Source organism: Diadema antillarum, unplaced genomic scaffold, assembly GCF_040938485.1.
Source record: "Diadema antillarum isolate AM-2024a unplaced genomic scaffold, OU_Dant_1.0 scf00000140, whole genome shotgun sequence".
Taxonomy (NCBI): Eukaryota; Metazoa; Echinodermata; class Echinoidea; order Diadematoida; family Diadematidae; genus Diadema; species Diadema antillarum.
Genome location: NW_027271029.1, coordinates 1,524,629 through 1,541,859, shown reverse-complemented (window position 1 = coordinate 1,541,859; position 17,231 = coordinate 1,524,629). Strand labels below are relative to the sequence as shown.

General features: G+C 40.0%; 1 protein-coding gene across 1 annotated transcript in view; it reads left to right on the top strand.

Moving 5' to 3' along the window:
- The window catches only part of LOC139721223 (papilin-like), a 78,752-nt gene extending 65,055 nt beyond the window's left edge, over positions 1 to 13,697 (top strand). The window contains exons 4-6 of the mRNA XM_071632547.1: positions 780 to 843; positions 2,749 to 2,851; positions 13,411 to 13,697. Of these exons, the coding sequence (XP_071488648.1) occupies positions 780 to 843; positions 2,749 to 2,851; positions 13,411 to 13,595 (352 nt within the window). The 3' untranslated portion in view covers positions 13,596 to 13,697. The remainder of the gene's footprint in view (positions 1 to 779; positions 844 to 2,748; positions 2,852 to 13,410) is intronic.
- Positions 13,698 to 17,231: the final 3,534 nt, after the last annotated feature.

The window sequence follows — 17,231 nt, the reverse complement described above, 5'->3', positions numbered from 1 at the left end:
TTGTCATTTCCAATGTAAGAATATAGAAATAAACGATTTTTCATCATTCTCTTTGTTCAAACTGACTGTCTTTATTACAGTTGAAAAAAAAAAATCGAGTAGAATTTCCTTCCGGCATAAAACGACATTTTATTTCGAATTTACTTGTGTCTAATTATCCTCCCGATTTTTTTTTTTTCAGCCTTGAACAGCCTCTTTACTCGTTAATAGGGTGTGGGCGTTTGTGTGGGTGTTTGTTTGTTTGTTTGCATGCTTATTTGTATGTCTGTCTGTGTGTTTGATCGTATGTATTTCTCTGTAAGTGTTTACAACACCTATATCATCACTCTAATGTTACTTTACCCTGGTGAACAAGGTGTCTTAGATCACCAACGTTTATTTCCCACGCGTGATGACCCTCTCACGACGTCTCATGTCAGGAAAAGGCATGTCGGTCGTGTCGGTATCATGAGCCAAGTCCTCTCCCACGGCAGCCCCAGAGAACAAATAAAAACAAGATTTGGAGAAATTGAAGGGAGAGCGAAGGCACGAATTGCCATGAATACGTGACAAAATAGAATACTTTGTCTTCTCCTTCTTTTAGCTATTGCTATATTGTTCTTCTCTCTTTGTTTTCGTTTCTTTTTTCCTCTTCTTCCCCTTCCTTATACATTCTCTCGTACTTCTTCAGAGAATTCATGGAAGATAATCATTGTGTGCTATGGATAATGTATAATTCGACGCCCATATTTTTGATTGTTTGTTTATTTGTTTCTTTCTTTGTTTGCTTGCTTTTGTAGGGTGCTGACGGGTGCCAATCAGTGCGTCGGGTTATACAAACAGTACAAATTGTGCAATACAAAGGTAAGAGAAAGATTTAACAAAACTTTTTTTTGTCAAAAGAATGTTCTGTCAAATGAAATAATTACGTATCGAGTGTGTGCCCTTTATAATTTCTAATTTCGAGAGATTTAAAAGCCCTTTCTTGAAGTGGGATGTATTTAAGGAATCTTCCAGTCATTTCTAGAAATAAAACAATCTAATTTACTCCAAGACTACAACTTCGATAAATCCTAGTTTGATTTTAGAGGGTTGTGGTTTTTAGCTCACCTGAGCCGAAGGCTCAAGTGAGCTATTGCGATCGCTCTTCGTCCGGCGTCCGGCGTCCGTCGTCCGTCGTCCGTCGTGCGTAAACTTTTTACATTTTCATCTTCTTCTTGAGAACCCCTTGACCTATTTTCACCAAACTTGGCAGGTAGCATCCCTAGGAGGATAGGATCTCAATTTGTTCAAGTGGGAACCATGCCCCACCTGGGGGGGGGGGGGGGGGCCCCAGAGGGGCCCAAACCCCCCAAAATTAAGGAATCTTAAAAAATCTTCTTCTCTAGAATCAGAAGTGGTAGAGCTAATTTAATACTATAAATTAGTACACTGATGACTGTAGTTTCAAGTTTGTTCATGGCGGAATCAGGAGTGCCCCCCTTGGGACCCAGGGGAGGGGGGTGGTGAGGGGTCCTAATGGGGCCCAAATTGTACATGTTCATCTTTTTCTTGAAAATGCCATGATGAATTTTCACCAAACTTGGCAGGTAGCATCTCTAGGGGGAGAGAATCTCATTCCAATCAAATGGGCACCGTGCCGCACCTGGGGGGGGGGGGGGGGGCAGGGACCTAAATTTAGGGCCCAAAATTGTAAATTTTCATCTTTTTCTTGAAAACCCTACAATGCATTTTCATCAAAGTTGGCAGGTAGCATCCCTAGGGGGAAAGAATCTAATTTCCATCAAGTGGGCACCATGCCCAACCTGGGGGCCCCAGGGGGCCTAAATTGGGCCCAAAATTGTAAATTTTCATCTTTTTCTTGAGAACCACATGATGAATTTTCACCAAACTTGGCAGGTAGCATCCCTTGGGGGACAGAATCTCAATTCCATCAAATGGGCACCATACCCCACCTGGGGGGGGGGGGGGGGGGCAGGGGTCCCCCCCCCCCTCTCTTGGGACCCAAGGAAGTGGGGTGGGATGGGTCCAAATGGTAATGTAAATTATACATGCTCATAATCATTGGAAACCCCTTGATGAATATTCACCAAACTCGACAGTTAGCATGCCAGCTCTCAAAGCTACCCTCCACCACAAGTTTCCAATGTTCTCAGGTAAGAGTCTGCAAGAATGCATGGAATGTGAACTTGTGTTACTCAGGTGAGCGCGAGACCCCCGGGTCTCTCTTTTTTTTTTTTCTTTGAAAACAGTTTTATTTCAGTTGCCACTGGTTCATTATCTTTTGAGAGAGGTGCGAAACCTGAACTAATTTCGTTAATTTCATATCTTTGGTTTATTATTGATTATCCAAGTTAATCGCCAAGTGTTCTCGTCTTAAAGTATTAAACAGTGTAATACATTTTGATCAACCTTGCCTCCAGTTATGTTTTTATGACAGTCGATAACCATCTCAAGTCTCAATCATGCATGGTAGATTTGATTTCTGATATCTTCCGCAAGAAAGATGCTGTTCTTAGGCCTAAATACTTGCGGTCTCTCATGATTTCATTTTAATGTTGCCGTAACTTGTTAACTGCGTGTTATCGCCGTAGGCCAGCCAGTTTCATTCTTATTCCGAGGATGTCATATACACCATGTAGTATAGTTGATTGTGGTCGTATTTATAGAAAAAAATCAAATTGCTTGTGGACAAGAAAGAAAAGGGAGAAAATGATAATGTGTTAATGGGGCGCGTAATTGGACCGACGTGCTCTTTTTATTTTACAGTCGTGTCCGCCCGGGAGTATCGATTTTAGGGCGGAGCAGTGTGAGAAGTTCAACCAAGAGACTTTCATGGGGAAACAGTACCAGTGGGAACCCTTCATCAAAGGTATGTGTTGGTAACCATAGTAACGGAGTGGAAGATGGGAGAAGTGAAACAAAATCAACAGCAACAAGTCGAAGACAAGGATTAATACTAAATAATACTTCGGTCTTCAGCGGTCTAGTGACCAATGAAAGGGATTCATTTCTGCATCCTTCAATTTTAAATACATGTATACACTGCAAAAAGTCCGGTGTTAAATAGTGAACACCGAGCTGGTGTTAAATTTTCGGTGCTCATTTATGGTGTTAAATTAACACCTCCGGGTGTCATTTCCAAATTTTAAAAGTTCTGTTTTTTGAAGAGTTTCTTAGTAACTGCACTTCTTGTTGATTTTTAATTTAAACAAGACGATCAAGAATTTTACATTAAAATACTAGATTTTTGAACAAATGTGAAAATAAATTTACACCAAAGTAACACCAGCTGGTGTGGTCTCTTATTGAAGCTGGACGGGTGTTAAACCATTAATAAATATCAAATCAACACCATGCAGGGGCGTCACCAGCTTTTTTTCAAGGGGGGTGCGTTTTGACAGTAAATTTAAACTGTGAGATTTTTTTTAAAATTGATTTATTGGCTCCTGTGTCATCATGTACATTTACACATACTCTATAATATATTGTACATAAACATGTGATTGTATGTACATACACGAATCTTTCGCTATGAAGGACTATACGGGGGTACATTATGTGACGGTGTGAGATCCTCGGCGATGATCCATTCCGCTCCTTCAGTGCGGAGGGTGTGGGAGGGGGATACCCCCTCCCACGATAGGAACTTTTTGTAAAAACAAGAGTGTAAAAGTCGCGTTTACAGAGCATAGTGAAAATAAAAATACTATGAAGGACTATTACGGAGGTATATGTGACGGTGTGAGATCCTCGGCGAGGGAGCGAAGCAACCGAGCGGGAGAGGGTGTAGGAGGGGGATACCCCTCCCACGGAGGGACTTTTTGTAAAAAGAAAAAAAAAAAGGTTGCATAGCAATTGAATGCGAGCGAGCGGAGCGAGCGAGCTTGAAAATTGTGATACAATGTATTTTACAATCCCAAACTGCGGTTTGTAGCTATATGTTTTCGCTTTGGAAATGAAGGGGGCGCACCGGGCGCAACTGCTGGCAATTACTGGCAGCAACATCAGGAGCATGGCACAACGATTAAATGCGAGCGAGCAAGCGAGCGAGCTCGAAAATTTTGGCATTTCACAGTTTTAAAAATGCAGTTTTTAGCTACATTTTTTCGCTTTGAAAATTTAAGTGGGGGGGGGGGGGGGGGGGGCGCACCGGGCGCAACTGTTGGCAATTACTGGCAGTAACATCAGGAGAATGGCAAAGCGATTAAATGCGAGCGAGCTTGAAAATGTTGACATTTTACATTAAAAAAAAAATAATTACCGTCTGTAGCTATAATTTTTTCGCCGTGGAAATTAAGCAGGGCGCATCGGGCGCAACTGCTGGCAATTACTGGCAACAACATCAGGAGAATGGGATAACGATTCAAATGCGAGCGAGCAGAACGAGTGAGCTTGAAAATTTTGACACAGTCAAAAAACTGCCGTTTATAGCTATATTTTTTCGTTTTCGAAATTAAAGGGGGTGGCGCACCGGGCACAACTGCTGGCAATTACTGGCAGCAACATCAGGAGAATGGCATAACGATTATATCGTCTGTATCACTTCAGTCAATCAATTTTCCATGCAACGTTTTTGTTACCCCAAAGTTCCGCAATTATGTTGGTTTTTTCAATTTACTTTGTTTTGATTATGCAACCTTATTCTATGTTACCAAAGAAAGTGAAATGTTTATGTTCTTTTCGAAAAATGAAATAAAGTTTGAATTGAATTGATTAAAATGCGAGCGAGCGGAGCGAGCGAGCTTGAAAATTTTGACATCTTACAGTCTAAAAACTGCCGTTTGTAGCTATTCCTTTTCGCTTTCGAAATTAAAGGGGGTGGCGCACCGGGCACAACTGCTGGCAATTACTGGCAGCAACATCAGGAGAATGGCATAACAATTATATCGTCTGTATCACTTCAGTCAATCAATTTTCCTTACAACGTTTTTGTTACCCCAAATTTCCGCAATTATGTTGGTTTTTTTTTCAATTTACTTTGTTTTGATTATGCAACCTTATTCTATATGTTACCAAAGAAAGTGAAATGTTTATGTTCTTTTCGAAAAATGAAATAAAGTTTGAATTGAATTGAATTGATTAAAATGCGAGCGAGCGGAGCGAGCGAGCTTGAAAATTTTGACATCTTACAGTCTAAAAACTGCCGTTTGTAGCTGTTCCTTTTCGCTTTGGAAATCATTAAGGAGGGGTGGCGCACCGGGCGCAACTGCTGGCAATTGATTGAATACTGGCAGCAACATCAGGAGAATGGCATAGCGTTAAAATACGAGCGAGCGGAGCGAGCGAGCGTGAAAATTTTGACATTTTACAGTCCAAAAACTGCCGTTTGTAGCTATGTTTTTTTTTTTCGCTTTGGAAATTAAGGGGGGGGGGGGTGCGCCACTGGTAGTCAAGGATGTCGGTTTATGTTCATGATTGGGGGAGGTATGACCAGCGAGGGGGCGTCGAAGTGACCAAGCGGGGGAAGGATGTCCAAAATCTGCACTTTAGAGCATCCCCTAATTGTTTGTGTTTGTGTGTGTGTGTTTTATACATGGAAAAGTTGGGAAATAGCCCAGGTCAAGTCTTATTATTGGCAATGCAAGGCATTTTTATATAGACTATAGTATGTAAAGCAACACTCAGTGACTGATCTAGCTTTGATATAACAAAGTGTGAGGTACAGAGGTGTACATTCTACATCACATTGCGCAACATTGCAGCGACTCTTTGCCGTTCGGATGTTCTGAGTACACTGCTCCATCCTGCTTATCATTCAGAATGACAACCAGGAATCACGCTGAATCACAATCTTTTTTCGGCTCCGAGCTTTTTGAACATTCTTTCACGCTATTTATGCCTTTTTAATTATGGTTAAAAGAAATCTTAGAGGAAAAAAAAATGAATTTCTTGCTCACCCTTTTATGTCAATTTCAAAAGCAGTTTACCAACCCTTGAATTACCATTTTGATTTTTTTTTTTAAAACCAGCGGATGGGGGCGGGTGGGGGGGGGGGGGGTACGTGCCCCCCCCCCCCCCCCCCCAGTTACGCCACTGATTGGAGACCTATAGCGGGGGAGGGTGTAGGCGGGTTATCTCCCTCCCATGCGACGGAGCTTGTGTATATTCTGAACTGATAATCCGTTGCACAATGAATGAAATATACCTTACGTATACAGTACGGGCGATAGATAGTAAACACGTGATGTATGTATAGCATCAGTGCTGCCAGAGCCGGGGTGCGATTGTTTTGTTTTTTGTATTTGTCTTTGTTTTGTTTTGTTTTTTGTTTTTTTTCCTCCTGGTGCAAAATAAAAAAAAAATAAGAAGAAAAATTAAAAAAAAGAACAATTATTTAGCGTCCGGCGTTGAAGTCGCTTGTTTTTTTTTTTTTTTTTTTTTTTTTTTTTAGGTTCTGAAGGGGGGTGCGTTCGCACCCAGCGCACCCCCCCTGGTGACGCCCATGCCATGTGGTGTCATTTTTGAATTAACACCAGTACAGTGTCAAAATAACACCAGGTACAGTGTCAAATTAACACCACGAAGTGTCAAGTGAACACTATTCAACACCATCACAGTGCATTTTTAACACCTGTGGGTGTGGTCCTTTATTGAAGTTTGATCGGTGTTAGATTTAACACCCGTGGTGTTAAATCTAACACCGATGTTTTTACAGTGTAAGATAATTTAAATGACACTTAACGTATGACATACAACATTTACACAATTCAGTATAGTACAACCATATCAGCATTGATATCTAGCAAGATGTCTTGTGGAATGCAGGGGCGAATCCAGTTGAGGCGCACGCGCTACGCCCGCCCCCCCCCCCCCCCGTTTTTTTCTTTATATTTCTTTTGTTTTAAAAGGGGCGTGTGCCCGGTGCGCCCTCTCCTGGATTCGCCACTGGAATGTAACAACATAAAATTGTGAGGATGCTAAATAGCCTAATCTGCTCGACCTCATATCATTTACACATAGATGCCAAGTTCAAAAATTTTGTATGAGTGAGATTTTCATGACTCAGCATCTCAGCGCGCACGCATGTGCGTGAGCGAGGGAGCGAAGCGACTGAACGAGGGGAGGTTGTCGGAGGGGGGTGTCCGCCCTCCCACGGTTGCGAGCTTTTTCAATTTTTAGCTCTTAAATGGTGCGAGCTGACCCAGTGCATACTTAAGTGACTACTTTTTTACTTATTTTGAAAGACAAAAGGGAAATATGCCTTCAATTGCAACTCTCACTTTAATTCCTTAAGCTATGCTCCCGATGCGTGAGAAAAATGCGTGCCATGCGTGAGATCGTGAGACAGACCCTAAATGCTTGATTCTCACTCACAATGCGTGAGACTTGGTAGCTCTGTTTACACCCCATCATGCAACTGTATCAGTTCGGATTGTATACTAGTATATAGTAGGCGCGTATTTAGTAGCTATGAAATTATTCCTCTTCATCACTCGCACTGTCGTTTTTTCCCCAAACTCCACACGCGATTACAGTATCGAGGTTTTTCTCTGGTGATACAGAATCAAGGTGAGATTCCAGTATCGAACATGTGTAAGCAGTGATTCATTAATTCACACAGACAAATAGCGGGATGTCGATCGCAATTCAAATACCGATATTTTTTTTTTAAACATACAGAAATGATAGTTTCATCAAGCATGATGGCAATGCAATATTGATTTGGCGTCATTAAAGTGGATCTTCGATATTGTAATTTGATTCTGCCATTAATATTTGGCATTATGTTCGAATGACCCGCCGGAAAGGAGGTCCAGTGTGCTTTTTAACAACACGTGATCTCGAGCGGCCAGTCGCTACTACACCTGCCGTTTGCAACGCGATCAGTCTTGGAAATATTTTATGTCAGAGAACCTTCCCTTATTTACAAAAAAAAAGTGCAATTTCTTTTTCTACTTCTTTCTGCTATTTTTTTTTTTTTTTTTGGGGGGGGGGGGGTCATAAAGTACAGTCATAGTGGCATGGGAACATTGGTCTTGTCAAAGCTGAATCATTCCCAGATATTATCTTTAAATCTATAAGCTGGTACATTTTTTTTGGACACATATTCTCGTGAAAACTCGTAAGTTTGGTAGACAAGACGGAACGGCACTGCAGACGTTATGATGGTGAGTCAACTTGCAGCCAGGTAATCCTCTTTTCCTCTCGTTTCCCCGCCCCTTTCCCCTACACTTGGTTTTCATCTTTCTCACTCAGTAACACTGTTTTTCTCGAGATCTTTTAGCGCTTTCCAGGCTCGCCATTACTGCCAATGACCTCTAGGTTATCAAACTCACGCCAGTCATGGCGTTTCGCTCACGATGTGGTTCAGGTAGCCATCTTGCCCGAGTAGACAACATCATAATGTGATTTAATAATGTCCCCAATGTGTCCCTTCTACTGATTTTTATGTGTGTAAATGCAGCTGGTTAGTATTGCAAAGACATGAGCGAGCAAGCGCCAAGGGTACAAATAGATGGCTAGAGAAACTTTTGTACCATGTAGATTTCCTGTCACTGTCAGTGTCTGTCAGTGTTTTTGTGTGTGATACCTCCTTGCCCGTACTGTACCCTTCATTCCTCGGGGAAGTACTAGTATTCCAGCAAAGCTGCAACTTGAAAGCAGACAAGTGCCAAATTCTGACCAGCCGTATACCTATTTATGCACCTGTGTATGTGCGTGGGGGTGGGTTGAGGGAGGAGGGGAGGGGAGCCATAAGGAATAAAGTTTGTCACTCAAGATGACAAGAATTCCCAGCAGGGTTTGAACCGTAGACCTTGCCATTGAATGCAGACAGTGCCCAAACCACCTGACCATTGTCACAACCTCTGGTGGGCTAAAAATGTTCATTCAGTGAGTGTATTTCTACACATAGACCCAGACGTACAGTGTTCATTGAGTAAATTAGAAGGAAATCCACAAGCCTTCTGACTCAAATCATGTGTGTGGTGAAACTCGGGTGCTTTCCCTGCAATAAATCCCATATGTGGTGTAAAACCACTTGGGAGTAAAACATGAAAAGAAAAGAAAAGGAGATTTTTTTTTTTCATTTTTTCACATCATTATCTCAACTGCACACTCATACATTCACCAGCACAACCACATGAACAAGGAAGCATCATCATAATAATTGTTACTTTATGTTACTCTTGACAAAGATCACTTTGATATGAAAAAGACTATTGCCATAAATACTTTGTGTCTCCTCGTACAAGTATATAATATTATTTACTTTTTTCATATTACATTGAATTCAATTCAGTTCAGTTCAATTCAATTCAATTCAATTAATTCAGCACAGAAAAATAAAATACATTATGTTGATGTATGTACAGTACCGATATTATATCTAGTGGGGCCTACTGCATTTGGAAAAACATACAGAGTTAATAGGCTTCTCTCTTCCAGTTGTGTTTGATCTATGAATACTTTAATTAATTTATGGATTTCTCCATATGAGGTATATGCTTTATATTTTGTTATACTTTAAGATATTTTCTAGTAAGATCAGGTGATGAATGAAAGTAATATATGTGTAGCTTACTCTAAATCATGGATTTGTCATAACTGTTTCAGGGGAATTCAGGGGCGGATCCAGGAATTCAGTAAAGGGGTTGCGCCTTTGCAAAATTCAAGGGGGACGCACGCCCCCCATTTTTTCCTTTTTTTTTTCTTTTTTTAAAACCAAAAATAAAGAGGGGGCGCATGCCCGCGGTGCACCCCCTGTGGATCTGTCACTGCTATTTACTATTCACTTTTAGATTTGGATGTCAGAGGAGTTTGATGTCAACATTTCTTTTCTCATGTCTCAAATACTTGGTAGAGAACCATTTGAACTTTACATAGCTTGTCCTTATTTTTACACATGTGCTTGTATTTTCTTTTGTGTAGTTTTTAGTGGTATTTATGAAATAACTGAATGTTTTTGCTGAAGTGTTGTTGATACGGAAACAAATAGACATTGAAGTTCACATTGAAATATACACAGATTAGAACTTCATTAATTTGCCTAAGACTCCAACTCACTTTAATAAAACCACTAGTGGAAAAAAAAGAACAAAAGTCATTACACAAGAAAATCCACAAATTTGGCAATCAAATGATACCGAACATCATGAAAAACAATCATATTCTTGGCAGACAGTTTGCTGCCATAACAACAGGTACACATTGTAGATTCTTGTTTCTTCCGCTTTCAAGGTTACAGCGTGTCCTCCGTTTAATGGGAATTATTAAAAAAAACGGTAGAACCACATCGAGGTTAGTCGCTGTGTGAAACATGACAGAGGAAACGTGATCAAGGTTGTCTCCTGCTCTCTGAAATACTTGACCTCTGTGGATTGTTTGGTAATGATTTTTAGTAGTGGAGGAAAAAGGAAATTACATCACTTTTTCTGCTGTATGGATCATATGGTGCAACCATCCCAAATTAAAGTTGTTTCAAACATTTCTGTTATCTAAAGGAAATGTTTAGTAAGCCATCAAGTGGAAGTATAGCTGTCAGTGGCTGGGCTAAAAAGAGAAACTTTGCAATATCAGAAGTTGAAGGCAGGCAGGCAATTGAAAATTGTGTTCCAAGGTAGAAGTTGTTTATGAAATGCAATGCCAACTTTAGTGTCATATTATTTTGAGAGGTTGTCGGGGAAACAGTGATTGCATTAAACAAACTTCATCCAGGTCCCTGTTTACACCTGAGCTTATACTTAATTGGGCTACTCCTGAGCCACAGCTCAGCAAGCTTGATGTACTCTATACACCATGGAGTCCTACTCACTCTTTCAGGAAAATACCTGAACTTGTTCCCCCCTTAATTGATTAGGTAATTGTCGACTGTGTAAATTGACACCTGGACCAGGTACAATATATGCCACATTCTTTTTATATCCATACCATGATGTGATATATCAATATATCCTTTTAGCCTTGTATTAATGAGAGTTGCCTTTAGCAATCTTTGTCCAGAATAACATTCACCCTAAGCAGTGCCATACCAGGACAACTTTCTTTAGTCTAATTTGATTCATGAATAATTATTTTGACCTCTACAAATCTAATTCCATACTACTGGCTTCAGAGCATCTCCCCAGGTAATTTTATTTCTCCTGTGGTATCTTTTCTTGGTTGCTTAGCTACTTGCAAATGAGCAAGCATGAAAAAAAAAATCATCAAAAAAGTGGAGAATGGTGTCACTGGGGTTTAAAGGAATAAAAATGGTACTCTTGCCAGGATTTTAATAGATCATAAAGTACAATGTCAACAGAGAGATAGCTTGCTGTTATCTTTGAATCCATGAGCATCACAAGGTTGGATGACTCAAGCAAATGACCTTGGACAATAGATGTATAATGGAAATAGTTTACTAGATCAATGATGGGTAGAAAATTTAAACAACGAATAAGATCCTTGATTGATCCATTTTTCCCACGCCCAGTTATCCAAGGGGAAAAAAAAATGTTCATGTGACATCATACATAGTTTGGACCTGTCTCAACATTAGGAAATGGACTATGAAGGGGTTTAAATGGTTCCCAGGCAACTCTACTGCAAACATATACAGACACCAACACCACAATCATTATTACCGTCACCGTTAATTGCTGCTGCCAGCATTACCAACACTGCCACACCTGCCACCATTTCCACTACCACTGCCATCATCACCGTGACTACTACCACCACTACTTTCACTGTCACCACCACTACTATCACCGATACCACCATCACAAGCCCAACACCATCATTGCTACCACAATTACTACCACCTCCACAACTGACACCACTACTCTCACCATCACCACCATCACAAGCCCTACACCATCACCACCGTCACCACAATTACTACCACCTTCACCACTGCCACAACCTCTACCACCTCTGTTACCACCATGACCACCACAATCACCACTTCCTCTGCAACCACAGTCACTCTTCCCATCACTACCTCTACCAATATTACAATCATAGCAACAAACTTGCCAGCAAAAGTGCCAGAGCAACCATATTATTACATCTGGAAAGCAGCAGGTCAATAAGAGAATTGTTCATACGCACCTCACAAACACAGAGACTCCAACCCCAAGCACCTTCTGATCTGGAGATTCTCCCGCCCAAAACCCCTAAACGGGAGACTCCAACAAGTCCAAGTTGATATGTGCGAAGCACGAAGTTCCTAGGGTTCTAGATGTTCTCTGGTGCTATCTAAGGCTTATTTTTTTAACATATGAAAGAAATAAGTAAGAAATCCTTTCCACCGGGAGACACAGAGCCAGGGCGGGAGAAATCAAATCTCAAACGGGAGAACGGGAGAATGTGCAAAAATGGGCTTTCGGCAGGAGATCTCCCATCGAAAACGGGAGAGTTGGAGTCTCTGCAAACATATTCAAGGTATTTTTATGTATGCCTTCAGGTGTGGTCTGTTGGGGTTACCTGCAATTCTTTTGCAACATGATGTCCTCAGTTATGAATCCTGCTACAGGAGAAATATTACACATCGTAAGTGTATGACGCGTGATAAATTGATGATGTTGTATGTCAAATGGACATTTACAATGATATTTGGGGACAAATGTGTTCATTCAAGTATGTTCACTTGAGACTTCTGTTTGCAATTGCAGATATCCCATGTAAATAAAAAATGAGTTAGCAGTTCTGCTTTGCCCAAGAGAAACCTAAACTCCACGTGTTTGCCAAGATAATGAAGCTAGATCTGCTACATTAATACTAGGAGCTCAAAAACTCGAGAGAAATGTCTGTTTTGTAATGCAGAATGTTCGACCCCCATCCCCTTGTGATGTGTAGCAGAGTGGTGCTTTTCTTTAGTAGAACACAAATGATGTTCTTATTTCCTGTTTCACTCTGCAAGTTGGATTTCACAACTACATGTAGGTTTATTTCCAGTTTAAAAAAAAAAATGTTTATCAAATCTATATATGTGAAAGTAACCATGTCATAAAAAGGATATACAAGCTTTATACAGTATTAGATGTATATATTTTATTGGAATACAAGATCACAGGTCCTGGAACATTGTCCTTTTTACATCTGTTTGATATATAAGGAATGACAATGTCCCTTGATTTCATCATTCACTTTATGACTGTGTTTTCAAGTGGTATACCACTTAAATTTCCTCAGATGCATCCCTTGAAGTATAAATTGCAGAGTAACCAGAAGGATAATGTACCGTATAAGTGGTTATTTTCGCGAGGGTTTAATTTTCGCGAATTTCGTGAATCACAGTTGGATCGAGAATTTAACAGCACGCGAAAATGTCACCATACACTAGAGTAACAATGCATGCAAGATAGCGTTGGTGTCAAATCGCGAAAACAACATCTCGCGAAAATGTCTGTGACCTTCTAATTCGCGAAAATATCTGTACGTGAAAATAAAAGCTTATACAGTACTTCACATTGTAAATCAACTCCTGTTCATTTGTATCCATACTAGCTTCTGTTCCATGTGAGCTGAACTGCAGAGCAAAGGGAAACCGGTTTTACGCCAAGCTGGCTGAAAAAGTTGTGGATGGAACGCGGTGTGGGCTAACGCAGTCGGACGATGAGTTGTGCGTGGAAGGCATGTGTAAGGTAAGAAGACTTTCAGTCACGTTGCCGAGATTCCGTGAAAGTTTTTGAATCGGTGGTCTTCTAAAGGTGATGCCAACATGCATCTAGGAAGAATCCTGCTTCCTCCAAGCAGAGCAAGGAAGGAATGGTTGTTACATTACCTTGAGAACTGCTAAATGTATACAGAGAATACAATATTGTAAACATCATCCAAACGATCTCACTTTGTTGTCCTAACACTTCATTTTTCTTTTGATTTGATTTGATTTGATTGTTCCACATTTCAGACACAAGTAACATGATATAATCGATTGAACATAAAACTAGACATAGCGTCGTAATTCAAAAAGAAGACAAGAGAAAACAATTTATACAAACATGAAATGTGGAGGACCTTTTCTTCACAAATCAAGATCTTTATGATAATCTGCAAACATGAGCTCGCACACACACACACACACACACACACACAAACACATACCGCTTTGGTCTCCTTCGTGTTTTTATGCCTCCGCCACGAAGTGGTGCCGGAGGCATTATGTTTTCGGGTTGTCCGTCCGTCCGTCCGTCCGTCCGTCCGTCCGTCCGTCCGTCCTTCCGTCCGTCCGTAATGAATTTTGTGGACAGGGTAACTATCAAAACCTTTTGAGGTATCCTAATGAAACTTGGCATGTATGTGTATTAGGGGGTGAAGTTGTGCCTATCAACTTTTGGGTGCACATGCTCAAGGTCAAAGGTCAAAAGGTCAAGGTCAAATACGTAAAATTTCACTATTTCCACTATATCTATGCAATGCATAAAGATATTTTCTTGAAACTTAGTGTATACATGTATTACTCAATTAAAATTCTCTGGTGAAAGTTTGGGTCATGAGGTCAAAGGTCAAAGATCAAAAGGTCAAGTAAAAATATTAAAACTTCACCTTTTTTCTCTGTACCTTGGAAATTGTTCAAGGTATCTTCATGGAACATAGTATATATACATGTACTGACTGGCAGTGATTGTCTAGAAAATTTAAGGTTCATGGGGTCAAAGGTCAGGGGTCAAAGGTCAAGGGAAACACTTCAAAATTTTACTATTTCTGTCATGTTTATGCAATGCTGGCAGGATTATTTTTTTTTTTACACTTGGTGTATGCATGCATAATCTAATAGAGATTCTTTGGAAAAGTTTTTTTTTTCTTTAAATTTGTTTTTGCCTCAAAGGTCAAAAGGTATAAGATCAAGTGAAAGTGCTGAAATAAGCTTTTCCTTCATATCTCGGAAGTGGCTCAAGTTATCTTGAAACGTACTACATATTTATGCATGTTCTGCCTGACAGTGATTATTTTATGAATTCTAGGGTCAAAGGCCAGATGAAAATGGTAACAATTTACTATTCAATGCAGAAATTGCACTTTTTCTCCGTACCTTGAAAATAACTCAATGCATAAACATATGAATGGGTCAAAGTCAAGTTAAAGTCCTTAACTCCCAAATACATGCTCTCCTATTCATCCAATTAAACCTACTGTAGGTCAAGGAAGGTGAATATTTAACACATTTGTGACAAACTTGTCGTTTTAATATTTTGCCAATTTTGTGAAAATGTAATCACACATTGTCCACATGTACTATCTGGACCTATTAGGAGAATCATGCATAATGGCGGAGGCATACCAGTCGCCATAGCGACATTTCTAGTTGCAATCTATTATAGTGTTTATGTTTCTATTGTTCCTAACCCATGGTCATCCGTTAAAATCTCACAAAATTATTTATATAACCTCCTTGAACACTTCTAATGTCTTCTGAGCTCAACTTTCCCTGTAATTCTCATTTATCCATGTCACACATATGAATAAAGCATTTCAACGCACTAACACACATGTCAAGACGTATCAAGCATAGAATTCATATTTTACATTTCTTCACACAATCTGCAGACAATACAAAGACCTGGTTTGTGTTTGTGTGTGTCTGGTTTTTTTTTTTCAGTTTCTCATTTCACACATGAAAGGCGCTCACACAATTGAGCACTGTCCCATAATAGTGTGAGCCGCTTTTTCATTCCCTATGTGAATGTAGATTACAAGCTAAAGCATTTCAAAGCCCTGTAAATTTATCCATGAGATATGTGTCTCCATCAATTAAGTGCGTGTATGCGTTCAAATTGCTGTCACACACACAATAGAGGGTACAATGTATTTCTTGCAGCAACAAGGTTATTCAACAGGTTCAAAGCTTGCGAAAGTTGAAAGAGTGTGTAAGTGGGTGTGGGTGTGTGTGAGAAAGAGAGAGAGAGAGACAGAAGAGAGGAAAGGACTCAGACATTTTTACCTTCCCATCACTGCCAGGGTAGTGATTTGGCACAGTTGGTAGTGCGTCTGCCTCCAAATTTCACAGGACCCAGGTTCAATTCCCGTGTCTACCTGAGAAAATGTTGTGTGTAAGCATACCGTCCCGTCGAGTTAGAGGCAGAACACTCTGTCCCTTGGATAGGACGTAAAACTGAGGTCCCGTGTGTGAGAGAGTCATAACTCATGCACGTAAAAGATCCTGCTTCAATTCATCGCAAAGAGCAGGGTGCATAAGCCATCTTCTCAGATGGAAAAATGAACTAAAAAACAAACAAACAAACAAACAAACCTTACCTGCGCTCTCTTTCAAAAGAACAGAAAATCTATGTGATATCTGTTTAGACTAGAGTCTGCAAGAGCAGTTCTTTTATTTTTCTATGTAAAGATGGTAGCTAGAATAAGTTACAGTGCAAGTTAAATTACATTGCAAGCGATCCAGTGTGTGACTGCCATATGTAGCCTGTTTGCACATAATAGCACTGTAGGAGATTGTCCTTAAATGGTTTTAGTTGAGCCTTACTTAGCCTCCTTTTCCTCTTTAAGCAACTTTCATATCAGTTGAAACTATGAGATAAATTTTTGAAAATAAATATCTCATTTGGAGCTGTCTGGAACCACACAGTTTTTACTTTTTGAACACATTGTTCCTCTGGTAGCACTGTCATTTTTTCATTGACAGCATCATGTGGGTGTTCTACACATTTGAAGTGACTTAAATCTTGTGGTATATGCCTGAGGCACTAATAATGATCATTTTTTTTCACAAGTTTGAGCATCTTTCTGTCAGAGATTCCGACCGCAGTGCCGTGCAATTTGACGGCCATTACCTTCCATTCAACTTCTTCCAGCATAAGTTCTTGGTAGTAGCTATTGGAATGGCAATGATGAATTTCAACCTGATCTAATCTGTACCCAATCTCCATAATACTACACAAATCATGGTCATTTATAGAAAATCTGGAGCTGACTAGGCAGCTGTATTAACTCGTTGAGGACAAGTCCCCAGTATACTCGGGCAAGGGTCTGTGGAAAATGCATGTTGTAGCAAAATCAGCCTGTCCTCAACAGGTTAAAGTTACAAAGTACCATTAAATTTTCAAAGAGAGTAATGGACATTCCTTTCATTGTATTTGACTATAGAAATAAACAGAATATATTCTTCATTCATACTGTACCCCTCATCAGTAGATTTGATGATGCACCATTGAAATGCCACCAGCCTGAAAATGGGTAGATTGGTCTTATGATAGATTTGCGGGGAAAATACTCAATAGAAATACAAGTTTCATTGCTTGTAAAGTTAGAGCAATATGGTCTTCATTTCAAAGCAGACAGGCCGGTTTACTTAAAGCGACTAACAATGTATT